Raw genomic sequence first — 27449 nt, 5'->3', positions numbered from 1 at the left:
GTATTTACATTTCAATGTCTATAAACCAATACCTATATTTAATTGGTTAAACATTTACAGTCAAACACAGGGATTTCTAATAGGACAAAAAAATGTTGTGGTTGAGATCATGAAATTTGAAAACATACAGAAAATATGTTGTCATGTTGAGTTGATGAGAAAATTGAGTAGCAGTCAACAGAAGAAAGATGTGTCTGTTTCTGACGTTCTGTCTCTTCCTGCAGGTCTTGTTCTGCTTTGAGCAGTTCGATGAGCTCACGCTGCTTCACCTCAGAGAGTTCGACAGGAAGAAGCTCCTCTCAGTCGAGACCGACATAGTCGTAGATCATTACAAAGAAGAGAAATTTCAAGACAGCAAACCAGGTAAGACAGAACATCAGTCAGTACAGTCACAATGCAATAATTACCTCTCATTATCCGAGACACGTCAACTACAGTATACAGTGATTTCTGGATGTTCTTGATTCCTCACTTCGTTTTGCCAACAATGATAATGTTAATTAAGCATTTAAACAAGTAAACCAAAGGACAATTATGTAAGAAGTCATAAGATCAGCCGGAGTCACTGGTGCTGTGATTGTGTTGTTCAGCATCAGAGCGACTGACAGATCAGCAGGCAGAAGATCTGATGGCCTGGATGAGGAATGCACTCGGGCAAAGAGTCACCAACATCAAGGTAGCCACATGTACATGCAAAAAAAAAAAAAAACACCAAACATTGTAACTTTTAACAAACGTTACCTTCTTGTTCATTGCTTTTGCTCTCATCAAAAAACTATGCCAGCAAATTGTATAAAGTAAAGTAAATGCATGTACATGCTATGGAAAAATGTATTTAGATTATAATATTACATTATACATATACACAAAATATATTATTGACATTTTTGAATGCGCCTGTTACATCATTTAACAAATATATTAAATTATATATATATTTTTTCATGTATACATTTTTATTTAGTATTTAGCAATGTGTCTGGTTTCTTTCTTCTCAAATAATCATTTTAAACTCAAATCAGTATTTCATATCCATTTATTTATTTGTTAATCAACCATGTAATAAATCCTAATCACCCTTTGTATATTATAAAATATGATCTATTAAACAAATAAATGTTTAATAGATGAAATCATTTATGCAATTAAATGCATTTTAATAAAAACTTAAATTACGGTATCCAATATACATAATTTTAAAAAGTATTTTAAAATTAATATTTTACATATAAATACATATTTTAACTTTTTATTAGCCTGTTACAATAACTCAAATATACATGTATATTTATATGCATTATGCCATTATTGTGTGGTAATTATATTTTTTATATATAATTTACTATAAATTTTATTTAATATTCAGCAGAATATTTAATATTCATGATTTTTATCTCCCAAATTACTCTTCTATTTTCTTGCATAATTAAATTAACCCAAATTAATATTGCATGTCTATTTATTTATCATTCAATTTAAATAGGCATTTTGAAATTGTGCATTTCATTTGCATACAAATTAGAACACATTTACATTGGTTTTAATTTTATATATATATATATATATATATATATATATACACACACACACATTTTATTTATTTATTAAATTATACATTTAGTTTCCAGCAGTTTGTCAGATTCTTTTCTCACAAATAATAAATTCCATTTCAAGTCAATATTCCATGTCCATTTAATTATTTATTTGTTTGGTAACAGCCATGTAATAAATCCTAATCGCTCTTTGTGTTACAGTGATGACCAAGGTGCCTAATTATAAATGCTTAACCATTTACATGCACATGCTCCAAAATCATTTTTGACATCCATATTTACCTATGATTCTGTAGGTGACCCCGCGTCTAGACACACACCCAGCCATGATCACGGTGCTGGAGATGGGTGCCACTCGACACTTCCTGCGCACACAGCAGCTCGCCCGCAGTTCAGAGGAGAGAGCCCAGATCCTGCAGCCCACACTGGAGATCAACGCTGGGTACGAGACAGTTAACTTTAACACTCCAGCCGAACACAAATAAACAATCTGACAGTTTACATGAGGGAAAAAAACAGTCCAGTGTCTCCAGAATAATTTCCTAACAGCAATGAACATACTGTTATATTGCTGATGCGTCTCAAAGGAATAGTTCACCCAAAAATAAAACTTTACTGAAAATTAAACTCACCATCAGGCGATCCAAGATGTAAATAAGTTTGTAAATAACACACCACTCAACTGAGAAAGCCCTTGTGAAAGTTTTTATGATTTGTTGCTGACCGTTGATGCTGGAAATTCTGTCGTGTTAGTTTTATTAGACTTAACTGCTACTTTTGATACAATTGATCACTGAGTGATGCTCTCACGGCTGGAGGAGTATGTGGGGGTTCAGGGGAAAGTCCTGAAGTGGTTTAAATCCGACTAAATCTGACTGGTAGAAGCATGGTAGTGAATATTGGGGCCTGTTCATCTAGATCAGCACCGATCATGTGTGGTGTGCCTCAAGGCTCCATCCTTGCTCCTATTTTATTCTCTCTTTATAGGATTCTTTTGGGAAATATTTTCAAGAAATATAATATTGCTTTTCACTGCTACACTGATGATGTACAAGTGCATTTGCCACCGTCACATGAAAATGGTTTAGAACCTCTTATGGCCTGTCTTTTGCACTTAAAACATGGTTGGCTTCTAATTTTTTACACTCATATTTTAGCTGGAAGCAATGGTTTGAAGTAACGTCTAGATGTTGGATTTGTTTCTTACAAACATGCAGCTTTTTGCTTCATAAGATGTTAATTGATGGACTGGAGTTATGTGGATTACTTGTGGATTATTGTGAGCAGCAGTTTGAACTAAAAAAAGCATATTGTACTTGCATAATATATGTAACATCAAGCGTTTGTTTCCAGACATGATCTGATCAAGAAGCTTCATGCACTGAAGGACTCGAACCCTGAGCTGGCACAGCTTCTCCTCGAGCAGGTAAAGAAAGAATTTCCACCACTCTCTCATCTCAATACTATTTCTAATTAAGAGCTAAATGCCATTTTTTACGTACCAGATTTACGACAACGCCATGATCACCGCTGGCCTGAACGAAGACCCTCGTCCGATGATCTCGCGGCTCAATCAACTCCTCACTCAAGCCCTGGAGAAGCACTGACACCTGTGCTGGAGTACAGCCTGACGGACTTGTTTTGCCTTTATTAGAGTCATGCATGGATGCCCAAAGGGGGCGTCCCGTGCCGCAGAGGTCATCATTGCACACTAAACACAAACAAACATTGTTTATATGAAGACTTGAGAATCTTTGTGCAGGTGTGACATTGTGGTTTTGTTGGGAGTCGTGTTTTACAGCTGATATGACTGAGATTTGTCAGTCCATCCAACGATAAAACAATACATTAAACAATTCAGCGGTTTGTGTTGCCGTAGTTGCACTCCTGAATTTACCTGGAAAGACGCAAGATAAATTTCCATATCAAGATAAATATACCAGGAAAAACATGTTCTGTTGAATATCAATATTTCTTGTCTTTTTTTCCCTCTAAACTGATTCACATTCAGTCTATTGGTTCTGTAAATTAACAACTTTTTCATGTGTAAAGTTAGATGAAAATAAAACAAACATGCATAGATAAACCATGACTAACTGTTCCTGTGCTTGCTTTGTCTAAACAAAAATTCCACAATTTCATAAACTCGAATGCAAATCCGTCTTGCCTAAATGTGATCATATCCAGCTCGGTGAAATGAAACAGGAATCCAGGTGAATTGCGCCTAAACTGCAGTCGCATCATTCAGACAGCAGGAGGCGCAGTGATGCCAGTGATGAGCACATAATGCGATCCGTGTCGCTGATGGAGGTAAAACTGCATTTACAGTAGATTGTGTAGCTTTTAGTTCACGTTACTGTTATAAATCTGAAGAAGAAGAAAAAAACCGCTTAAATGCTGCAGTGCTTGACTGCATTTTCAGGCAGTTCAGACAAAACCGTTCAAATCTTTGGGTGAGCTATCCCTTTATTGTTAAAATGTATAAGAATCTATAGAAAGTAATTTTTTTTTCTCGTTTTAGACATTTTTAGTCATCATATTGGCATCACTAACTTTTAAAAGATGCACCTGCGGCGTGACATTAATTTTTAAACGTGCAAATATTCAATTTAATAGTTGAATTAATTTGAGCTCATATAAATGCTTTAAGTATATAGTTACAAAGGAATGAACAAAATGCTGTTTTTAGCTTTAGATGGAGAGCTAGATTAGGCTGTTCCATGTGCTCGCAATACAGTTCAAGCCTTAAAAAACGCCACTGCACAGCCTTGCTGTGGGCCGTTCACACAGAACTCGTTCTTGCGTTTAAAATGTGAGAAACAGGAATGAAGAAAGCTCGGTCTCGAGGCGCGTTTAACTTCATTTAGTCTTAAACGCGACATAACGGTGAATCTCAATAGTACGTTTACGTAAGAAAACAATTAGAACGCAGCGCGATGGAACGCAAAACATGTTCTGTGTGCGCCGCGTTTTGAATATCTGTGAAAAGAAGTGCTGCCACAATTGTTAGCATATTTTGCTGGACTAACCCTCTAAAATAACGCAAATATAATGTGTAGACACGTCTTCGAATTAAATAGTTTAAGCGCCAACATAATGGGCCGTTTCACTGTTCACTCCGCTTGTGGCGTTCCGGAACACACAAGGAGCACGAGGTAACGTACACACTGCGAACTCAAGAGTGACACAGGTCTGCATTTAAATACAGCACTGAACCCCCTGGAATACAGGAGTTACTCTCTAAATGAAGATAACTGACGTGATATTTGTTTGACTTCTCACAGCTGTAGACACATGGTAACACTAGAAAGGAGGAAAACCCATTTCTGCCACATAAGAAACATGCTTTGGTTAGGGTTATGAGATTAAAAGTATAAATAACGAAGTCAAAATCATGAGATACAAAGGCATTTTGTCGAAATTGAGAACTCATAATTGATACAAAATTCGATGAGTCAATTTCAACTTTTTATATCGTAAATATAGGCCTAACTTTTTGTCAATTTAGAATTGTCATAGTTATGACTTGGTATGTCAATTTCCAACTGAACCTTTAATATCTCATAACTTAAAAATCAAATGTTCCCCCCTTGTGAGGCAGACATGGGCTTCCATGTAAAATAAATGATACTGTCCATCAATTTTTAGTAAACAATTAGTCATAATTGCCAGAGAGGGGGAAATTTTTTTACATTTAACATAAATGTACATCTTACATACATGTAGTTTCTGCAAGGCAAAGCATTTCTAAGTAAGTGAAGACACGTACCTCAGTTTCTGTGATTTTCGATCACCTCTTCACAGTGTCAGTGTACAAGAGTGACATCACTGCAAGTTAGACAGTGACAAGTTAGAGCTACAATCTGTGCACAATATGTAGTTTTTATGAAAAATGCATCATTGTTCCCATAAATAACCAGATTTAGCATTCAAGTTTTTTCTTTTTGCGCTTGGAACTGGTTTTTAAAGATAATTTAAAAAGCTGTTTCTCTTACATTTACATTTAGCAGACGCTTTTATCCAAAGCAACTTACAAATGAAGACAATAGAAGCAATCAAAACTAACAAAAGAGCAACAATATGTAAGTGCAAATGGTTAGCCTAATGCAGTATACGTAGCAAGGTATTTGCGTTGTTCACTTGCAGAACGCAAGCTTCTAGAGGGCACATAACTCTGAAGTAATGAATTCTCTTGCTGCAGGATCGCTCGTCGCGGGGTTTCTCTCACCAGTGCGTGTGAAGCTGCACTTACAACAGAGCCATTGCAAAATGTTTTGAGTGAGTACGCATGATTGCGGTCATCCTATTCCACTTATTGTAAGAAAATATTATAAACAGGCCAAATTTCGAATGTAAGATTACACTAACATTATATTAACACTGACATTATTTTCACTAAACTTTTATAACGGCAAATATCACAATTTTTAATCAAAGGTCGGAATGAGCACAGAAATTCGCACAGAAATGGTGAAATGCAAGTACAAGGGCTCTAAACTGCAGTTGCATCTTTCAGGCACCAGGAGGTGCAGTGAAGCCAGTGCAGAGCACACACTGCAATCTCATGCTGAAGAAAGGTAAAACGGCCAGTTCGTTGAACTTCTACTACACATTTTAGTTACAATTAAACAGTAAATCTGATCATTGCATTTCAAATGTAATGTTCTGGTACATTCACTTCTCCCTTAGATAAAGTAAATCAGACAGAAATTACATAAATCCTAAACTGCTCTTTTAGTTTTAAAAGTAAAAACTGAGAAATGCTTTTAAGGATAAGGAATCTGATCGAATATGCTTTCAGAAAAAATTAGGTGATGACAGTCTTGACCGAATCCAAAGAAACAGATCCATGCATAAATCATAGAAACAGAAAAACCTCAATTCGGTTAATTTAACAATTAGCTCCTGTCCACCAATTATTTGAAACTACACTGGCTTTGTGTAAAAACAGTCGGGTGTTAATTTAAAACTTTGGCATATTAATTTCCTAAAATCAGAATTCCGAGAACACGCAAATCGAAGTCACCAGAAGCGTCGCATCTGTTGCACACAGTTTATTTAACAATATGGTATATAAGTACGAAACAAGTTCTTAACCAGTTTATACAGCGATCTCAATCTTTTTTTCTTTTATTTACAGTATGTCATCAAGCTGCATGATTTACATTAAAGAATCATTCACCTTCAATTCAAGTTTCATGAGAAGAAAAACAAAAGAGGTTGATTGAAGAACTCTTTGAACAAATCAGCAGTCAGACGAAGCTCCGGCCTCATACGCGAGGTGGAGGGGACATCATTGATGTTTCAGAGATCAAACGAGAAAACAGGAACATCTTCCTACATCTTAAGAGACAACTACTGAATCCAGGCCAATAAATTAACGCATTTGGGCACCTTGAAAAATAAGAGCAACTTTCACAATTTGCTCGCGTGTTTGTGTTTGTGTATGTGTGTGTGCGCGCAGTAGCCAAGCTCCTTTCTGTACAAATGAATACAGGTCCTCTGTACAAACACCACAGTTTGGAGAGAAAAAGGCGGCGTGTCCTTTTCCAAACCTGGTAAATGTGAATACGTAGCAGACAGGAATAAGGATTGATCCTGATCCTAATTCCACACCGAGTATCTTACAGTCCCTAAACACGCACACACACTCACAAAAAACAAAACAAAAACAAAAAAACGCATTTCAATTTGCAAACATACAAAACGAAAGACTTCAATAATAAAATCAAATATTTTGCCTTGAGAAATTCCATTTAAAAAGTCCATAAGCTCAAAATAACCCCCTCCCCGAAAAAAACTACGAAAACAAAAAAATTAAAAATGTAACTGGTAGACCAGGACTGCATTTCGGCCGGTCCGACAACCCTCCCAGAAAAAAACCGTTTGTGATTCTGCTCTTTAAACAGTAATTTCAATCCCTCCAACAAGGAACAAAAAGCAGTCCATTGGTTGTGTAAACCTATTAGTTCATTTAATTGTCTTCTCAAATTTTTTTTGTGTAGAAAACACACCTCTCTTTTCAAAAAGAACGTCTCTTAATGCTACAATCCCTCGACAAACTTCTCTAAAGTGTCTCCCGTGGTGTCCCCAACCATACTCAAGTCGTTGGTCAGCCCTCCACGGTTTGGCGTGTTAAGCTGCGGAAGCATTGCACTCTGTTCGGGTGTGCACAGGTGAGCCTGGTCCATGGGGCCCGGCATGGGTCCCGCCAGGCTGGGGTGGGACGCGCCAGAGTGCAGGGTGGCGTGCTGGGGCGAGGGCTGGGGCTGCATGCGTGGGGACGGGCTGGAATGTGGCGGCTGTTGGGACGGGGGACGGGGCGATTGCACGGGTGCAGGTGACCTCACTTGGTTGCCCAGCACGTTGGCCATGGCCTGTCCGGGCAGGTGAGCTCCCTGCGGCTGTCCTGCAAGCATGTGGGGTTGGGGACTCATGGAAGCGGCCTGTGCCGGTGATCCCATTTGCTGCTTCAGCATCTGCTGCTGCTGCTGTTGTTGTTGCTGCTGCTGCAGCATGCGCTGTTGCAGCATGTTTTGCTGGGCATCCATGCTCATGCCAGGCTGGCCCATCTGAGCCATGGGCGGCATCTGACCCATTGGCCCGGCACCTCCCTGCATGGCCATCTGCTGCTGCATGCGGATTTGCGAATAACTGGCTGCGCCTTGAGGTTGCGGGAATCTTCCTTGTCCTGGAGGCATTGCTCCCTGTTGTTGCTGTTGCTGCTGCATGCGCATTAGTTGCCGGCGGAACAGCTGCTGGTTTCCATTGTGTGCAGCGTTCATCATTTGTCCCTGGGATCCGAGGGCGGCCATGGCTTGGGTTGCCGCCGGCTGAGGTTGCTGAGGCGGCATGACGGGTCTCTGCACGGGGCCTGTTTGCATCGCAGCCATGTTCTGCATCCCCGGCTGACCTGCGAGCATGGCCTGCGGGTTCTGCTGCTGCGGTTGGCTGGCTTGGTATTTCGCCGTCCGCTGTTTGATAAACGCGGCCATGAGATGCGGGTTCGACTTGAGGATATTGAGGACCTGCTGTTGCTGCTGAGGGGAACTTGGCGATTTTAACGTGCGCAGCAGGTCCTGCAGCGCTCCTGGAGCAATGCTGCTGGTCACCCCTCTTTGCTGCATGCCTTGTTGCTGCGGGGCCTGTGGTTGCGCCTGTTGGGGAGGCATTACGGCCTGCATCTGTCGCGGCTGCTGCTGTTGCTGCATCATGGCGCGCTGCATCATTTGCGCCTGTTGCGGTGTCTGCACTACCTGAGACTGCTGCGGGGCCATGGCCATCTGCTGCGGCGGCACTTGCTGCGGCGGAGGTGCCTGCGGATTCTGCATGGACCCTTGCATCCCAGCTGGCCACTGGCCAGGCTGCATGTTCTGAACCATCTGAGGACCACGAGGGGCCATCATTTGCATGGGAGTCATCATGCGAGGTTGGTTCATCGGCATGCCATTCACGTTCACATTCATCCTGTAGTCTTGCTGCTGCTGCTGCTGCTGCTGGTGCTGTTGCTGCTGCTGAACTTTGGTCATCATCTCTATTTGTTTCGCAACCTTCAAAGCCTGCTGTTGCTGCGGAGAGGGCTGCGGCTGTTGTTGAGGCGGCATGGGCAGGGGAGACTGCTGCTGGGGCAGAGGCGAGGACTGCGGGCCTGGCTTACCCTGCGGCCCTGGTGTAGACGGCTGGTTGGGGAAGGTTTGCACCATTCCAGCCACATTCGGATGTGTCTGCTGGGGCTGGTTGGCTAATGACTGCGAGGTCTGAGGGGTATTAGGCTGCTGCAGCTGCTGAGAGTTGGGCGTCCCTGGACCTCCTGAGGTAGTTGGGGAGGGCAGACTGGGAGGCATTCCTCTGCCCTGCATGAGTGCCATTCGCCGGCGCATCATCTGCGCCTGCTGCAGCCGCTGCTGAATCTGCTGCTGCCGCAGCTTGTGCTTGATATTGAGACAGAAGGGCACGGGGCACTTGTTTTCCTGGCAGTGCTTGGCATGGTAGCAGCACAACGCGATGAGTTGCTTGCAAACGGGGCAGCCTCCGTTGGTCTTGCGCTTGCAGCCCTTGGTATGCTGCACTACACGCTTCATCTTCTGACAAGATGGCAGAGAACAGTTGGCGTTGCGGCACTGGCAGGCGTGCACCAGCGACTGGATGCAGCGTTGGATGCTGAGGCGTCGACTCTCCTGAGGACTCTTGTTGGCCTCGCCACCCTGGTTGTTGCTGTCGTCGTCCAGGCCCAAACCCCACTTCACCATTTGGTGCTCATGGCCCCTGGAGTTGTAGCAGTTAATGCATAGATCAAAGTCCTGAAAGAAATCAGAAGAATAATTGATATAGTTTACTGGACATTCATAGCACAGAATGTTAATTTACTTCTGCACGACTGGAGATTGGCGTTATATTTGCACGACTGGAGATTGGCGTTATATTTACACTTGGAGACACAGTTGTCAAGCAAGGTTCGCTTCTTGAGAGGTTTGAACCTGCAACCTTCTAGTTTAAACCTTATATCTTAATAAATTGGCAATAAAATAGTACCATTTCTGTTTTTACAAAACATCTGTTGGATAGCAAACAATGGCAACAGATTAAACGGCTCTGTCAAAGCCACAAAGAGAAGACTGACCTCGCAAACAGTGCAATGCCAGCGTGTCTCTACATGGTGCTTGCATACGTTGCAAGTGTACACAAATCGGTCATGGCCCTGATTGTGTAGCTCCACCAGCATGCACATAGAGCTCCATTTGCAGCGGCGTAGGGAACTGAACTCCCAGTGCTTGTCCCTGGCCAGTGTCAGGAAGGCATCACGGCCGTCCATCAGATCGCAGGTCAGCATTGGGTCAGGATCCATGATCGGAGGCAGGGTGTTGATCATTGGACCAGCATGCAGGTGGATCACGAAGAAGACCTGGATTTTAGGAAGCAAGAGGTGTTCTAGTGAGCACTTGGCACACTCTGAGCGAAATAAATTATATTCAAGTAAGCAAAATTGTCAGGTCCAACCTCTTTGTGCTTCTCCATTGTTGCATATAGCTTCTGGGACAGGTCATTAGCTACATTCGGCATCCCAGGCTTCTTTTTGTTTGCGCGGCTCATGGTGCTCTTATTTTTATTGGTCTTTTTATTGTTCTTTTTTTTGGCGTTCTTGCTGTCAAGTTGGGTTCCCTGTGGAAGAAAGCGACATTTCAAAAATGGCTACAGACTACACTAAATACTCATTCACACCATTTGACTCTCTGACTAACCTCTGTTGTCTCAATGGAGGCTGTATTCTCCTCCTTCTTTCTCTCCTCCTCCTCTTGCTCCAGCTCCTTGATGCTTTCCTCCAGAACATTGGGCCAAAAATCACCCTCGAAATAGGGCAGCTCGTAGGCACTTGTAAGCCGGTCCTCTGTGGCCTGCTTAAATATGTCCTGCATAACACAAGTGAGTCATATCTGTGTCAGTGTGATGTTAACCTGTTGTGAATGAAAACTAACAGACCGCGAATCCATAAAAAACAAATTCAGTATTGGCATACCTTATAGTCATGGAGTATTCTTTCTGCAAAGGCTTTGTCCAGCATTTTGCGGTACCACTCCTGCAGTCTTTTAGGCTTGGGAATCTTCTGATCAGAAGGGTGACAGTGGAAGATGTAGTCATCGCCTTCACTAGGTGGGCAGGCCCAAATATGACCAGTCACATACCTGTAGGTGGGAAAATCAAATCCATTAGTGCATAACCCTACTAATGCCATTAGATCACAAAAGCAAGTTTTTAAACAGTGTTAATGGTGAAGTGAAAAATAAAGACGTTCAAACAAGTTCCCCGGTTTATTTTTGGTTAGACAAACAGCTTATGAATGGCTTATTTATAGTGGACTCGTCATTTTAAGCTGAGATTTGAGAAAGCAAGTATTTTAACACTAAAAACAATTACACACATCATCTTTAAGAAAGGATTTTAAACTTCAAGGTGGTACATACCCAAGTTTCTTAACATACTCCAAATAACCGATGAGGATTTCATGGTAAACTGCAGTTCTTAGCATCCGCGGCCTGAAGAAGTGAATACTGTCAAGATATGATATGTATACCCGTCTGGAAAGAGGAGTAAAATAAGACAATCAGTCAGTTCAGCCTGTTCAAGACTAAATTTGTTACTTTTCCCCCCATTGATCAGTATTTGCATGATACCTGGTGTTTGGAAAAGGACAATCGGATCCATATTCCTGAACGTGCATGCCGAAGAAACACACATCGACTCCATCAATCTCCTCAAATGCAAAAAGTGCTTTGGTTCTGTAGGGAAAGCTTTCTGACATCTCTCCTGAGTCAACAAACCTGCAGAGAAACGACGTGATGCAAAATCAGCTCCTGTCAATTCAGGTACATGCCAGACTTTGTCAACATGAAATCAAAATTGAACCAATTTACTTCTGAATACATTACCTGGATTTCATCCCAGGTTTGACCTCCACGGTCTTATCAGAGCTGGCGACCACCCGCACAAACACCTCTCCGGCCTCGGGGTGATTCTGCCTCTTCAAGTACTTATTCACTCGGTCCTCTATGTACGAGCCCAGTCTTGTGCTCTGCAACCCTGATCAGAAAAACACAGAGGGTTACTTCACTCTGCAATAGACAGAGAGGCAATCAAGAAGGCGCTTCAAAAGCACTCACTTTTAGCAGAAAACTTGTTTTCCTTTCTCGTTTTCCCTGACTTCTTCAGGCAGTTGTCACAGATGAAACTGAAGAAGAGACAAACAAAGCAATTGTAGGATCATGTCTTGTCCAGCTAAACGTCAGGAGAATAGCAGGATAAGACGCCTACCCTAATGGCCAGATGACGTCATAATGCAGTACACAGATTTGATGCATCTTCCGACCGCAGTCTTTACATTCGACAAAGCTGTTAGACAAAAGAAGGTGTTAAAAACACAACTTCGACAAGCGTGGTTAATTTGTCACACTTTCACAGCATTTGCGTATATATGCATTAGTATACATAATATTCAAATCAAGACATCATTCTGTACATAACCTAAACCCCATTGGAGAAAAAAAATTCAATGACAAGCATTAAAATGGTAAGTCTTACGGCTCAGGGTCCAACATGTCATTTTTCTTCTTCTCAAACTGCTCCTTTGATATCATACTGCAGAGAGATATACAAGATCAATTCTACATCGCACCTTCATAGTGCACAACTGAAGGATAAATTGTGTAATTTAACAGAAGTAAAACCTCAAAGCCTTCTGGGCAGCAGAAGATACGTACGTCTGCGGCTGGGCTGGGTCGTCTCCCAGGGTGACACTGTCGCCCTGAATCTCGTTGAAGCACTTCTCGCAGAAGTGATACCTGTCGGCAACAAGGCCATAATTAGGTGAACTGGGGCCAGCACACAAGAGCACAGGCAAACCGGCACACGGAGAGCAGCACAGCACAAGAGCGCAGAACGCAGGGTCGGGCAGAGATTGACACACAGCAAACAGGCCAAGGCAGAGCAAAGGTTAGCATTCAAACTCACAAATGAACGTTAAATCAAAAAATGATGGATGGCTACAAGATGGTATGTCTTTTCATGCACTAGAAAGTAACTACATGCCTTTTCTGATTGACTTTAAGAACAAATTAAAGGCATGGAACAGAAACGAAGACAATGTGTTGGAGATGAGAAACATGCACTAATGTTAGTTATGGAAAAGTGATGCACCAGACCATGACAAATAAGGCTGTAAGATTTTTTCACTTTTTGTGATTTTTCCGATAAAAACTGTGACTGCGATTTAAAAAGCGTTTAAAAACAAAAATTCCAGTTCTGCAGGGTTACAGTTGTGAAGTCATATTTGGGTTTTATTCTGATTAAATGTGCAGCCCTAAAGACAACTGCCAGTTTACACAAACACTAGTGGGCTGGTGGGTGGAACAGCCTAGTAGGCGAAGATCTAGGCTTGTAAACTGAAAGAATCAAAACCCACAACGACTGACCCACAAAGTATTACCACTGTAACCTTGAGCAAGACGCTTAACCTTTGAACTTGCTTTTATGACTGTTTATAAGGTGCAAACAACATGGAGTCAACTGAGCGCTAAAAATCACAAGCCTGATCTCAGTGCATCACAGTCCCACTTGGAAAGTCATTCATCGCCTTCTCATTTCTCACACCACTGATCATGCCAATGGTTACCTGTTTTGGTAGCTATAATATGTGCCGTCTCTGGAGATAGTACAGAGCTGTTTGCCATAGCAGCAAAGCGTCTGAGGTGAAAACTCGTACTGTGGAGACAGAGAAAAGGCCATTCTGTTAAGTGCAGCTTGTTCAAGGCTTTTTAACAAACACAATTACTTGCACAATTTTCACTCCAACTTGTTGAAAAATTAAAATATAAACTGTGGCTATCATAGAAACTTGACAGAAAAGACAGATTTACTCATTCAATTTATTAACACATTAAATTATTACAAGTTAAGCAAAATTATTGTTTGGATTTAGTTCTAAAATTGACAGTTTGAAAGCTCAGACTTTGTTTTATATCAAATGTAACGAACAAACCTTGTTGCAATTTTAGGATGGTAGGCGTGGTATAAAATGTTTTAAAATTGTATTTATGCAACTGAAACAGCATAGACTAAAAGATCTTAGTTCATCACTGGTTTTGGCCCCGCGAAAAAAGTTTAGGCTGAAACCAAAAATTTTTTTTTGCTGAATATTTCTGGTTAGCCGAAATTTCAGCACATTTAAAAAATAATTCGATATGCTTTAAATGTATTTTTATTTCAGTTTTAGTTTCAGTAATTTCAGTAAGTCTTTCAAGTTTAAGTTTTTCATCTAATATTTATATTTTATTCTAGCTTTATTTAAATGACTGCAAACTTTTTTTTAACAGTTTATATTGTAGTTAACAATAACAACACTGAACTGCACTTAGAAAATCTCCAGAGATGCTCTCAGTTAATCAAGACATCATTCTGTACATAACCTAAACCCCATTGGAGAAAAAAAATTCAATGACAAGCATTAAAATGGTAAGGCTTACGGCTCAGGGTCCAACATGTCATTTTTCTTCTTCTCAAACTGCTCCTTTGATATCATACTGCAGAGAGATATACAAGATCAATTCTACATCGCACCTTCATAGTGCACAACTGAAGGATAAATTGTGTAATTTAACAGAAGTAAAACCTCAAAGCCTTCTGGGCAGCAGAAGATACGTACGTCTGCGGCTGGGCTGGGTCGTCTCCCAGGGTGACACTGTCGCCCTGAATCTCGTTGAAGCACTTCTCGCAGAAGTGATACCTGTCGGCAACAAGGCCATAATTAGGTGAACTGGGGCCAGCACACAAGAGCACAGGCAAACCGGCACACGGAGAGCAGCACAGCACAAGAGCGCAGAACGCAGGGTCGGGCAGAGATTGACACACAGCAAACAGGCCAAGGCAGAGCAAAGGTTAGCATTCAAACTCACAAATGAACGTTAAATCAAAAAATGATGGATGGCTACAAGATGGTATGTCTTTTCATGCACTAGAAAGTAACTACATGCCTTTTCTGATTGACTTTAAGAACAAATTAAAGGCATGGAACAGAAACGAAGACAATGTGTTGGAGATGAGAAACATGCACTAATGTTAGTTATGGAAAAGTGATGCACCAGACCATGACAAATAAGGCTGTAAGATTTTTTCACTTTTTGTGATTTTTCCGATAAAAACTGTGACTGCGATTTAAAAAGCGTTTAAAAACAAAAATTCCAGTTCTGCAGGGTTACAGTTGTGAAGTCATATTTGGGTTTTATTCTGATTAAATGTGCAGCCCTAAAGACAACTGCCAGTTTACACAAACACTAGTGGGCTGGTGGGTGGAACAGCCTAGTAGGCGAAGATCTAGGCTTGTAAACTGAAAGAATCAAAACCCACAACGACTGACCCACAAAGTATTACCACTGTAACCTTGAGCAAGACGCTTAACCTTTGAACTTGCTTTTATGACTGTTTATAAGGTGCAAACAACATGGAGTCAACTGAGCGCTAAAAATCACAAGCCTGATCTCAGTGCATCACAGTCCCACTTGGAAAGTCATTCATCGCCTTCTCATTTCTCACACCACTGATCATGCCAATGGTTACCTGTTTTGGTAGCTATAATATGTGCCGTCTCTGGAGATAGTACAGAGCTGTTTGCCATAGCAGCAAAGCGTCTGAGGTGAAAACTCGTACTGTGGAGACAGAGAAAAGGCCATTCTGTTAAGTGCAGCTTGTTCAAGGCTTTTTAACAAACACAATTACTTGCACAATTTTCACTCCAACTTGTTGAAAAATTAAAATATAAACTGTGGCTATCATAGAAACTTGACAGAAAAGACAGATTTACTCATTCAATTTATTAACACATTAAATTATTACAAGTTAAGCAAAATTATTGTTTGGATTTAGTTCTAAAATTGACAGTTTGAAAGCTCAGACTTTGTTTTATATCAAATGTAACGAACAAACCTTGTTGCAATTTTAGGATGGTAGGCGTGGTATAAAATGTTTTAAAATTGTATTTATGCAACTGAAACAGCATAGACTAAAAGATCTTAGTTCATCACTGGTATTGGCCCCGCGAAAAAAGTTTAGGCTGAAACCAAAAACATCACAGTCCCACTTGGAAAGTCATTCATCGCCTTCTCATTTCTCACACCACTGATCATGCCAATGGTTACCTGTTTTGGTAGCTATAATATGTGCCGTCTCTGGAGATAGTACAGAGCTGTTTGCCATAGCAGCAAAGCGTCTGAGGTGAAAACTCGTACTGTGGAGACAGAGAAAAGGCCATTCTGTTAAGTGCAGCTTGTTCAAGGCTTTTTAACAAACACAATTACTTGCACAATTTTCACTCCAACTTGTTGAAAAATTAAAATATAAACTGTGGCTATCATAGAAACTTGACAGAAAAGACAGATTTACTCATTAAATTCATTAACACATTAAATTATTACAAGTTAAGCAAAATTATTGTTTGGATTTAGTTCTAAAATTGACAGTTTGAAAGCTCAGACTTTGTTTTATATCAAATGTAACGAACAAACCTTGTTGCAATTTTAGGATGGTAGGCGTGGTATAAAATGTTTTAAAATTGTATTTATGCAACTGAAACAGCATAGACTAAAAGATCTTAGTTCATCACTGGTATTGGCCCCGCGAAAAAAGTTTAGGCTGAAACCAAAAATTTTTTTTTGCTGAATATTTCTGGTTAGCCGAAATTTCAGCACATTTAAAAAATAATTCGATATGCTTTAAATGTATTTTTATTTCAGTTTTAGTTTCAGTAATTTCAGTAAGTCTTTCAAGTTTGTTTTTCATCTAATATTTATATTTTATTCTAGCTTTATTTAAATGACTGCAAACTTTTTTTTAACAGTTTATATTGTAGTTAACAATAAACAGTAAAAAAAAAAACCGTATTCTGAAATATTATTACAATTTAAAATAACTGTTTTCTATTTGAATATTTTAAAATGTAATTTATTTCTGATGCAAAGCTGAATTTTCAGCATCATTACTCCAGTCTTCAGTGTCACAGGATTCTTCAGAAATCATTCTGATATGCTGATCTACTGCTCAAGAAATATTTCTTATTTTTATCAATGTTGAAAACAGCTGTGCTTCTTCATATTTTTGAGGAAACCATAATTTTTTTTCAGGATTCTTTGATAAATAGAAAGTAAAAAAGAACAGCATTTATTTTAAATATATTTTTTAACATAATAAATGCTTTTACCATCACTTTTGATCAATTTAAAGCACCCTTGCTGAATAAAAATATTAATTTTTTTACCAACATTAAATTATTTCTTACTTTTGAGCGAAAGTGTAAAACTCTCAGAAAACACAACCAAATAAAGTAATTTGTTCGTTTCAACAAATGTCACACCTCCATCTTGAGATCGGGCTGCTTTTTCCCAGACTCAAAGTCCTGCTCGTCTTCTTGATGCTCGGTTTTGAGTTCGGCCGCAGGGTAGTCAGGTGGCAAAGCCTGCTGGGAGTGGGTCTCTGTCACGGATGCAGGTGTGGGAACTCTATTATCAACACTAGAGGCCATCTGAGAGAGCTAACGGACAGACAAACGAGGAAGGACATGAGTTAAGGGTGTCATACAACTGCAATCGAGGCTGTGTTTTCATGGCGATCCTCACCGGAGTGCTGGGCTGCTGCGCTTTCACAGAGGTGGGCTGCTGCATCTGCAGGGAGGGCTCGGGCTGGGGCTGCAGGGGTGTGAGCGGCTGGGAGGAGGCAGGAGAGGAGCCCAGGGCTGAGGGAGGGCGGGGCAAGCCACTGGGGATGTGGGTGGGCGTGACGTGGCCCCCGACCGAGGCCGGCGTGGAAGGCTGGGTCTGGAGTTGCTGTAGGCTAGCGGCAGCTGCTGGGGTGGAGGCGGAGGGCGGAGGAGGGGTGGAGCACAGGGCGGATTGGGTGCCCAGAGGGCCCACGGAATTCAGGGTCAGGTTAGCATTCGGCTGCTGCTGCAGAGGAGAGATGGAGGGCATTCTGACTCAGCATATCAAACTACAATAGAGTGCAACAGACGGGTCCCGGAAATAAAACATTCGTTTTCTCCATAGGGAAATTGATTATTAACTCATAAACCTTTAAAGACAGACCTACTGTGAGCTCTGAGGTTAACCAATGCTATATGATTATGTTGAGGCCATCAGGCCCCATTATTTCAAACGCATTTCACAGCAGAAAACCTGTTGAAAAACTACATTACCCATAATTCTGCAAAGAAAATTCCACCAATCAGAGAGGCGTGGCGGGCAAATAGCGCCAAAATGGGAACGCCTACTCCCATGAAGCACCGCTAATGACAAACAAGTCTGTCTTCCTACGCTCTCAAAAAGCAAATATTTGTATATAAATATGCTTATTTTGAACTTAAAAATGTTAGTGCTGTCAATCGATTTAAAAAAATTTACTAATTAATTGCACATTTTTTCTGAAATTAACCGCGATATAATAATTTCACATTCAATCTTCAAATTAATGTAGAAACAACAAAGTCAGTGTATTTTTAATATTTGTTTAATGGCATCTTTTTATGACTGAAGGCGAGTATCACTGATACCAATACTATTTTTCAATATAATTTTTCCTAATATTTAACAATTGACTGTAGCCATTCAACATTACAGTATAATTGAGAGTAGGGCTGGGCGGTATATCGAGTTTGTATGATATATCGATATTTTCTTTATAAGCGATTCGATATGAGGCAATACCGTTTATATCGATATACAGTAGTTTGATACGAGCGCATCTGAAAATATAGCGGAGGACACAGACTGCGGAGAAAGTGCATAATCCAATTTGTTCTAAACATGTGACAAGCTTCATATTAAGGCCTTTAAAAACTGGTAAGACATAGTTTATAGTTTCGTTTCGCGGCTCGGCCCGTCATATGCTCTACCCCATGATTTACTCACCCTCAAGCCATCCTAGGTGTATATGACATTCTTCTTTCAGTCGAATACAATCGGCGTTATATTAAATAAAGCTGCAGTCCGTAAATTGTGCCTCTTTGTCGCCATCTCTGTTTGAAAACCTGGAATTGCAGTTACTTGCAGAATTATCTAGCTTGCGTGGGTTGTACTCTGGCACGGCTTCAGCGCGGATGAATCTAATGTTTTGACGAGTATGTGTAGCAGTCAGTCACCGCACCGGTGTGAATCCTATACTTAGTAATCACAGATTCTAGCCTACGTCTTGGAATATATGACCCAAATAAGAATTTTCACCGCATATTGCCATAAAAGTGACGTAATGACGCAGCAGCATGCTCGAATTTCCCGCAAAAACCTACCCGTACCACTCAAATTTAAAAACATTATTATAAGCTAACCCTTGTGAATCGGGCTAAAGTAAGGCGATAGTTTTGAACACTGGCTGGTTATGTACTTGCTCAAATATGATAATTTTTTACCAAAAAAAGTTACGGACTGCAGCTTTAAATAATGTCCAGGCTAATCCATGCTTTACAATGGGAGTGGATGGTAGCCCAAAATTTGAAGTCCAAAAAATTGCACCCATCCATTATAAAATAAGTCCACACGACTCCGGGGGGTTAATAAAGGCCTTTTGAAGTGAAGCGATGCGTTTGTGTAAGAAAAATATCCATATTTACAACTTTATAAACCGTAATATCTAGCTTCCGCTAACTGTCGTACGCGCGTTCACGAGAGAGTGGAGTCCAGCGGATGATATAGCACGTAGGCAAACGCGATGACGAATGCGGATGCGAAGAGGAGAGAGCAAAACATAACACCGGTCACCAATTAGTAGTACAAAACGAGGATTTGTAAAGAAAAATGTCAGAGGATGCTTTGCTGTAAACAAAACAGTTCTCGTGAGACTAGCATATTTTCACCGGAGTTTACGCTACGCTTTTTTAATGTGTTTTTTCATCATGTTCTATATATTTCTTTTTTTTTCTGCATAAAAATATCAAATGTTTAAATTTGTCCATTGTGGTGCAATGTTGCCTTGAGGCAAAAAACTTTTAATAAATGTAAAAAATTATGAAAATGGTTATTGATATTGTTATAGTGTCCAATTTCAAGCAGGAAAAACATCACAAATAATTTTTTCCTCTTTGATATCATATTGCATACCATACAGGGTTAATATATATAGGCCGATATTAAAATAGAAAACAGATATTTTAAATTATAATAATATTTCACAATATAACTGTTTTACCGTGTTTCTGATCAAATAAATTCAGCCTTGGTGAAACATCTTTCAAAAACAATATTAAAATAAATAAATTAAAAAAATTCACACCGACTCTAAACTTTTGAACGGTACTATATGAGTGTATGCAGAATGAAAAACCATACCTTGAGGGACCTGCATCCGGGCCATCAACTGATTTGGCACACTGGACATAGGAACAGGTCCATCTGAGGAAATAAGGCATATTTTGAGCAGCTAATCAAGAAAGCAGCCAGGGAAATACAACATCCAGAAGATCAGAGCATTAAAAAACAAAACCACTAACTTGGAGACCGGATGGCTTGTCCAGGTCCCATAGCGTTGGGCTGGGGAAGGCCAGGCTGCTGAGGACCCTGACCGACCATTTGGGGCTTCGACAGCCTGGACTTTCTCTTCTCCTCCAGCTCCTTCTGGATCTTATAGATCTTCTCAGCCAGAAAGTGGTAATACTCATCCTGATATTAACACAAGATATTAAGGGATATAAAAAAATGGGGCACCTAGTCCCTTCTTACAGTCAAAAAAATTATAAAAAGCCTGAAGGAAGGTTAAAACGTAGCATGAAAGGTTCAGGTGCTTTACCCTGCTGTTGGCAGACTCATACATGTCCCCTTCCACCTTACGCGCATAAGCCACCAAGTTCTCCATGCGTCTGTCCTTCAGTGCTGCAGGGTCTGGGGTCGGGAATATGGCTTGAACTCTGTTGGGAATACCGTGTTAAGAGAATTGCCCTTGACAAATCGTGATTATGCAATATGACGACTTCTCCAACTCACAGCTTGTGCACTAGGTGGTTCCTCAAATCCTGAGTGACGTGCTCGTGCCAGGGCTTCTTCATGCCAGGCATTGACAGCGGCGCAGCTGTGGGCAGGTTCCCCGTGACGCCCATGTTCGACCCGTCTAGCATCATCTGACTGTGGGAGCAGGATTACGACATTCGTTTTCAAATGTCACATGGCAAAACTCTCATTTTTAAAAACTTGCATTCAACAAGTCAAAACGAAGAACGAACTGGTATGACGTATTTTGCACAAAATCAGTCCAAAAAAAACAAACATTTTGTTTCAGTAGTTTTTGAACAAAGCAGTTCTTTGAAAAAATAACCTGCCATTTTAAAACAATTTTTCAAATATTTTTCCCTTTTATCATCTCAGATTTGACATTCAACCACTTATAGCTACGGAATTGCACATTCCACAATTACATTGTTTGCTCTCTTACATTGCTGTACTCTGCAGATGAACATTTCCCGCTCTGCAGTGTGTGTGAGAGGTTAAAGGTGAGGGGTGAAGGTGAAGAGACTCACTTGCTGAGGGATGAGGGGAGAGAGGAATCAGTGTGAAGGTTCGTCTGATCGGCCATACCGTTACCACCGATGTTCATCTGGTTAGTGCCTGAAGATGTTGTGGGAAACCAGACAGGGATTACGCACGGATATGCAATATGAGGAGCAGCATGACATTTCAGTGCATACTGACAGCAGATGCAATAATGACAGCAGCTTTCAAGGTTAATAATGAACATGGAACATTGAATTGTTTGCAATAAATATTCCACTCTTCCTCAAAAAACACTTTCTAGCTTTCCTTGCAAATTGAAGGTGATACCTAATGCAGGCATGGAGCGCATCTGCTGCTGGGTCTGCGTGGGCTGCTGTCCTGTGCCCTGCGTCTGCGCAGCCGGCTGGTTCCCGTACGGGAGGCCCAGTGCTGCGTACGCCCTCTGCATAGAGCTGGGGTCTATGTGTGTGCCGCTGCTGATGGCGGGCACAGCGGGTTGACTCGTGCCCACGGGGCCCAGCGGAGCCTGCATGCCAGTGTTAGGGGAGCTCAGCATCGCTGCAAATAGCAGAAACAAATGTTTGTTGAATTAAATCAAACTACTTTTAGTCATACATTCAGAAGGTTTTTACATATAATTCACCTGATTTACATATCATGCCTAAAACAATGGTGAAAAAGTATTTTTTTCTGGCTGTTGGCAAAAAGAGATATCCAAAATACCCTCTGCTTTGACTAATTTATCAACTAAATGAAAGAATGTTGAGCCTGACTTTATGCAATGTTCAGATTTCTGTTCTATAAGTGTATGGAAAATGTGTGCATAAATATTAGATAATGTATCATTTGCATATTTAAACTTAACATTTAAGAAAACTTGTAATACAAAAAAAATTGTAATGTAATAAATCAACTGGGGAAGTGTGGTGATATCTATTAGTTTATTTTTTAGTCATCTGGGCTGTCTTGCCTTAAAACTAAATAAATACATTTCAAGAATTATTTCTATTAGGAATAACTGGAATCTTGCAGTAATTCCACTCGAACGGGAAACACAAGTGACTGAAGTGGAAAAGCCATTTTGCAAACACAGAGCTCTCTGAGCAGCGGCGGAGAGCAGAACTGCACGAGACACTGAGAGAACGTGCTTCTGTTGCCACTACAGGGGGATTTAAACGAGTCAGTGATCGGCTGACCAATCAAGAGAGCGGGAGCTCTGCATGTCCCGCCCCCTGTGAAAAACCAGAGGTGGAGCCCCTCCCCCGCGGTGTCAGATTACAGTCCCGCTGCCTGCCGGAATCCACTGCTGGTCTCATGCTTTCACATTCAGAGCGCAGCAGAGCTGCTCGCACGACCTACAGGTGGCAGCACTCTTCTGAACGGATCCCGTATCTCAAAGCATGAGATGCAAACACACAATCAGTAAAGTAACAAACCTGCGTTCATTTAAATAATTATTTTTGCTTTTTTTATACTTTCAAAATGGCCAAATTTGTGTATTAGGGCAGAAAGGATGATTTTCATAACTAAGATTTTTTGCAATTAAATGTAATTGCAAAAAAGGTACAATGGTCTTAATAAGAGACTAAATATTTTGCAAAATATGTACAGTTAATTGTGAGATTCAGTCATTAACCGTACCAATTAAATCACATGATAGTGTTGGTGCAACTTTTTTTAATGCAATGTTGCCATACAGTACTATTAAGTATAATCTTTATCCCTAAAATATGATCAAAATCCTGCTTGGAAAATAAACTCATACAGAGAATGCATCGGTGCAGGTGGTTTATTTTAATTGAGAGTACGACTTACGCTGCTGGTTTCTCTTGTCGCTGGCGTTTTTCAGGGGCAGACAGACAGGGCAGTCGTGCCGAGTGCAGTTCTTCCAGTGCGAGATGATCTGTCTAGAGGAGGCGCAGTGAGCCACTGTAGAAACGGAGGGAAAATAAATAATAAAAAAACTTCGATATGCTGCAAGGAAAAATTACACTACTGAGCAATTACACACTTAAAAGAACCTGAAAAACCTGATGAATAAAAACCTAAACAAAACTGATGAATAATAATTGCCAAAACACATTCAGAAACTACAAGAAAACACTAATGGTGCCTTGCTGGAAATATGTTGCTATATGGTTGCTGGGGACGTTACAGGGTGCTTGGTTACTGGGTGCTTGGTTACTGGGGAAACTTGGTTACTGGAAAAAACTTTTTGGAATCAGAAAAAACTTGGAACCTTGAAATCGTTTCGGAAAATTCTGATATTAGAACAGAACGACATGTTTAGGTAGCAACGTTGTTTTGAAACACCACCCATGTCTATGGTAACTTCCTAAACTGTAAAATGATGCCAAAAACTATGATTTGAACAATTACACATTTTTGACAGCAAGTTTTATAAAATACTAAACATCACATTTCAACGTAATAAGCTATTATGCATGTTATATATAATTGGTCTGAATAAAAACGGTAGGCGGGCTGAATGAAAATTCAAATTCACTCTCTGATAGTATGCGGCACTTATGGACAAACAGAAATACAGCGGTTACCCCTGTACACAGCAGTGCTGAGCTTATAAACACCTCTGTATGACGCCTAATACCATCAAAACTTTTCTGAAGACAGTCAGTATCCTCCAGACATACATTCAAACAAAAAACAACTCCTCACATTTGCACCAATCACATGAATGGGTTGTTTCAACATCGTAACGGCAAATTTAGAAAAGAAAGGCAACATGTTTGCAAGTAAATAAGTGTTTTCTATGTTACTGGCCCAATTCAAAGGAGCCCGACATTTAAGTTTGTATTAACTGTTTTATCTACTAACAATCACAATTCAAAGTAAACAATTCACATTATATTTGACAATAAGACAACAGAGATATACAGAATTCGTGTCACACTGCACATTTCCAGTGTAGCGTGGTTGATTATAATGGAAGCAATGTAGCTTTGCAACAACTTGGTTGTTATTTAAACATTTTTCCATCCCAGTTTCTGCTGGATATGTGTGAAATGGGTCCATATTGGGTGCCGAAAAATAGCTTATGATATAAAGGTCCCTAGACATGGTTCAGGTCCCTCCTGCAAAGTAAGCCAAGCATTCAAGAGCAATAAAAGCAGTCATGCTCATCTTAACAAGCACAACTAATAAATCAGACATAACACTCTTGATGAGCAAGAGTTTTCGACATTTGTTTTTTCGCACCATAATAAAATACTCTGCCCAAATAATATCATGTTAAGGAATAAAAGGGGTTTCGACGTTTCAGACTCCTTCATACTTAGACAGTGAGACCACAAGAGCCACGAGTGACTTCCCAAGTTTACATGAAGCCTGAGTGACTGGCCAGACAGTTTAACAACACTGAGATGTACAGTCATCACCAAACTATGGTTGTGGACAAAGAGAGATGGAAGGAATACACAAGCACTTTCAGATCGACTCAGAAATTTCACATGACAGACAATGATTTCTATCAAATTCAGAGCTTGGGGTAAAGTGCTGGAGTCTAGTTATATATTAACATAACTGGTCTCATTTCGTATCTCACCTTGGCAGGATTTCCCAGCCTGACAGTGGGTCATGTGGTTGAGGACGTTCTTCATGGTGCGGCAGTGGGGCAGGGCGCAGGGGCGCACCTCGCCGTTGGCCTGCTCTCGCCGCTGGCACTTGTGGGCATGAAGCAGCAGGACCAGCTGCTGCTGGATCAGTTTGCGCTTCTCTGGATCGGCCGTGGGGCCCGCTGACACCCCCTGTCCCGGGACCATGCCCACCGAGGGCACCTGCTGCTGCAGCTGGAGGGAAGAGTTTTGATTAGATAGAAGCTCCATTTCAGTTGTTATTATATAAAGAAACAAATCTTTCTAAATATTCTCAGTTGGATAGAATAAAGCCTCAAGCCATGAGAGGCTGTGAAGTTGTGATTTTATTCGCTGAGGTGTTAAGCGTTTCTTTTACGCCTTAATCAAAACAATGTGTTCTGTCCTCTTGGCTTCAACAACAGAATTGTTGTAACATTTCTTATTTGTAAATTGTGCAGCCACAACTCAGTAATATTGTGAAATATTGCAATTTAAAATACCTGTTTTTTATTTGAATATATTTTTGAACGTAATTCATTCCTGTGATGCAAAGCTGAATTTCCAGCATCATTACTTTAGTCTTCAGTGTCACATGATCCTTCAGAAATCAATTCATGTATTTATGCACCCTTTAATTAATGTATTAAAAAAACATGTACTGACCCAAACTATTCAGTAAAAAAAAAAAATGAAATGAAAAGCAAAAGCAAATTAAAATAAATAGACTTTGTTGACCTAATTACACAATGCTGGAGCAGTTGAGGTTAATTTTCAGATATGACTGTTCAAACAACAATTTTAGACTTCATTCAGCCAGTTTATCCACTCTTTGCGTCGTATTCTGTCACGTGTAAACATGCACTTCAATTAGCTCTTCAAATGAATAAATAGCTGCTGAATAGAAGTTTGACGCAGAGACAAAAGAGGCCTGAAGTGTTCTGTTCTGGAACCAGAGCCAGCTGTGGAGGGTTACTCACCAGATTTGGCACGCTGGAAGCACCCTTCAGGGTGGGCTGGAGGCTGTTGGGAAGAGCTGCCTTGTTCTGGATCTGAGCATTTAATCCAGCGCTGGACATCTGCGGGACTGAACCCTGTGAGTACTGCTGCCCGAACGGGCCGTTAGCGGTTGCAAGACCCATCTATGGAGGAAAAAAAAAGACCATCAGCATCTGTGAGCCTCACTAGTTCTCAAGCACTTCACCTAATGTTCATGAAACAGCGGCTGAAAACGGCTGCCAGTGTAGCATTTCAATTTAAATTCATCGAGAGCAGTCAAGACATTACACAGGCACAAGGTCCTGCTCTCTGCCAGTGTAGCGTAGATGCTGTCGAGCCAAACATTCATAGGTCAAAGAGTGTACTAAAAGATACTGTCATCAGCTGCTCAGTGGCATCTGCCCGCTCACGTACGAGTGGTGAAGACGAACTTGCCTTTAGAGGAGACACACTTTAGAGTTTATCTCTTATTCTCACCCAGGCTGGATTTATTTGATCAACAAGTAAACAGTAATATTGTGAAATAACAATTTAAAACAACTGTTTTCTATTTGATCGTGATAATACCGTATACCGTAATAAAAGCATTAGCAATTAATCGCAACATGAAAATTTGATACCGGCATATCCCTAATTTGAATATATTTAAAAATTTAATTCATTCCTGTAAAGGCAAAGCTGAATTTTCTCATGAAACATTTCTCATTATTAATAATGTTGGAAACAGGATTTAGGATTCTTTGTTGAATAGAAAGTTCAAAAGAACAGTGTTTATTTGAAAAAGACATTTTTGTAACAACATAAATGTGTCACTTTCGATCAATTTAATTCATACTTGCTGAATAAAAGTTTTAGTTTCTATCAAAAAAAAAGTTACTGACCCCAAACTTTTGAACAGTAGTATAATAGTTTGCATCAGCAGTTTAGGGCTGCCACTAACGACTATTTTTATTTCGATTAATCTATCGACTAATTTATCGATTAATCTAAACGATTAATTTCCCCCACAAAAAAAAATCAACAATTTTACTTAAGAATATTTTATTAAACTATATTTCATTAAACCAAACGAAATCCAAAAGTAAAGTGCGAAAAACAAGTGTCCATCTCATAGTCCAAATCACTGAAATCAAAGTTCAGTATTATAGTGTAAGAATGACAACATATCCACGTGTTCTAGTCTACTAATAATAAAATTATAATCAAAAAACACTTTTTAAAGGAGTATTTACCAGAAATATTATTTACCAGAATTTATTTAGGAGAAAAATGTAAATGTGCAGTATTTCTGAAAAAAA

General features: G+C 40.3%; 2 protein-coding genes across 2 annotated transcripts in view; one reads left to right on the top strand and one right to left on the bottom strand.

Moving 5' to 3' along the window:
• The window catches only part of trap1 (TNF receptor-associated protein 1), a 20670-nt gene extending 17021 nt beyond the window's left edge, over positions 1–3649 (top strand). Inside the window, exons 14-17 of the mRNA XM_016525788.1 lie at positions 591–676; positions 1850–1995; positions 2907–2979; positions 3059–3649. Coding sequence (XP_016381274.1) covers positions 591–676; positions 1850–1995; positions 2907–2979; positions 3059–3160 — 407 coding nt within the window. The 3' untranslated portion in view covers positions 3161–3649. The remainder of the gene's footprint in view (positions 1–590; positions 677–1849; positions 1996–2906; positions 2980–3058) is intronic.
• Positions 3650–6592: 2943 nt separating this feature from the next.
• Positions 6593–27449, bottom strand: part of LOC107718619 (CREB-binding protein-like) — a 51217-nt gene continuing 30360 nt past the window's right edge. The window contains exons 4-30 of the mRNA XM_016525786.1: positions 26133–26294; positions 25125–25368; positions 23378–23491; positions 21890–22120; positions 21589–21676; positions 21059–21196; positions 20865–20982; positions 20569–20737; positions 20371–20470; positions 17708–18059; positions 17446–17622; positions 15657–15745; positions 14713–14856; positions 14567–14623; positions 13717–13854; positions 12773–12886; positions 12627–12683; positions 12360–12437; positions 12209–12276; positions 11978–12128; positions 11723–11869; positions 11513–11626; positions 11068–11233; positions 10793–10960; positions 10551–10712; positions 10174–10455; positions 6593–9853 (exon numbers count right to left, since the gene is read on the bottom strand). Coding sequence (XP_016381272.1) covers positions 7598–9853; positions 10174–10455; positions 10551–10712; positions 10793–10960; positions 11068–11233; positions 11513–11626; positions 11723–11869; positions 11978–12128; positions 12209–12276; positions 12360–12437; positions 12627–12683; positions 12773–12886; positions 13717–13854; positions 14567–14623; positions 14713–14856; positions 15657–15745; positions 17446–17622; positions 17708–18059; positions 20371–20470; positions 20569–20737; positions 20865–20982; positions 21059–21196; positions 21589–21676; positions 21890–22120; positions 23378–23491; positions 25125–25368; positions 26133–26294 — 6084 coding nt within the window. The 3' untranslated portion in view covers positions 6593–7597. The remainder of the gene's footprint in view (positions 9854–10173; positions 10456–10550; positions 10713–10792; positions 10961–11067; positions 11234–11512; positions 11627–11722; positions 11870–11977; positions 12129–12208; positions 12277–12359; positions 12438–12626; positions 12684–12772; positions 12887–13716; positions 13855–14566; positions 14624–14712; positions 14857–15656; positions 15746–17445; positions 17623–17707; positions 18060–20370; positions 20471–20568; positions 20738–20864; positions 20983–21058; positions 21197–21588; positions 21677–21889; positions 22121–23377; positions 23492–25124; positions 25369–26132; positions 26295–27449) is intronic.

The sequence above is a fragment of the Sinocyclocheilus rhinocerous genome, unplaced genomic scaffold (assembly GCF_001515625.1).
Source record: "Sinocyclocheilus rhinocerous isolate Xijiao unplaced genomic scaffold, SAMN03320098_v1.1 scaffold182, whole genome shotgun sequence".
Lineage (NCBI taxonomy): Eukaryota > Metazoa > Chordata > Actinopteri > Cypriniformes > Cyprinidae > Sinocyclocheilus > Sinocyclocheilus rhinocerous.
This window is presented reverse-complemented; position numbering and strand designations above follow the sequence as displayed.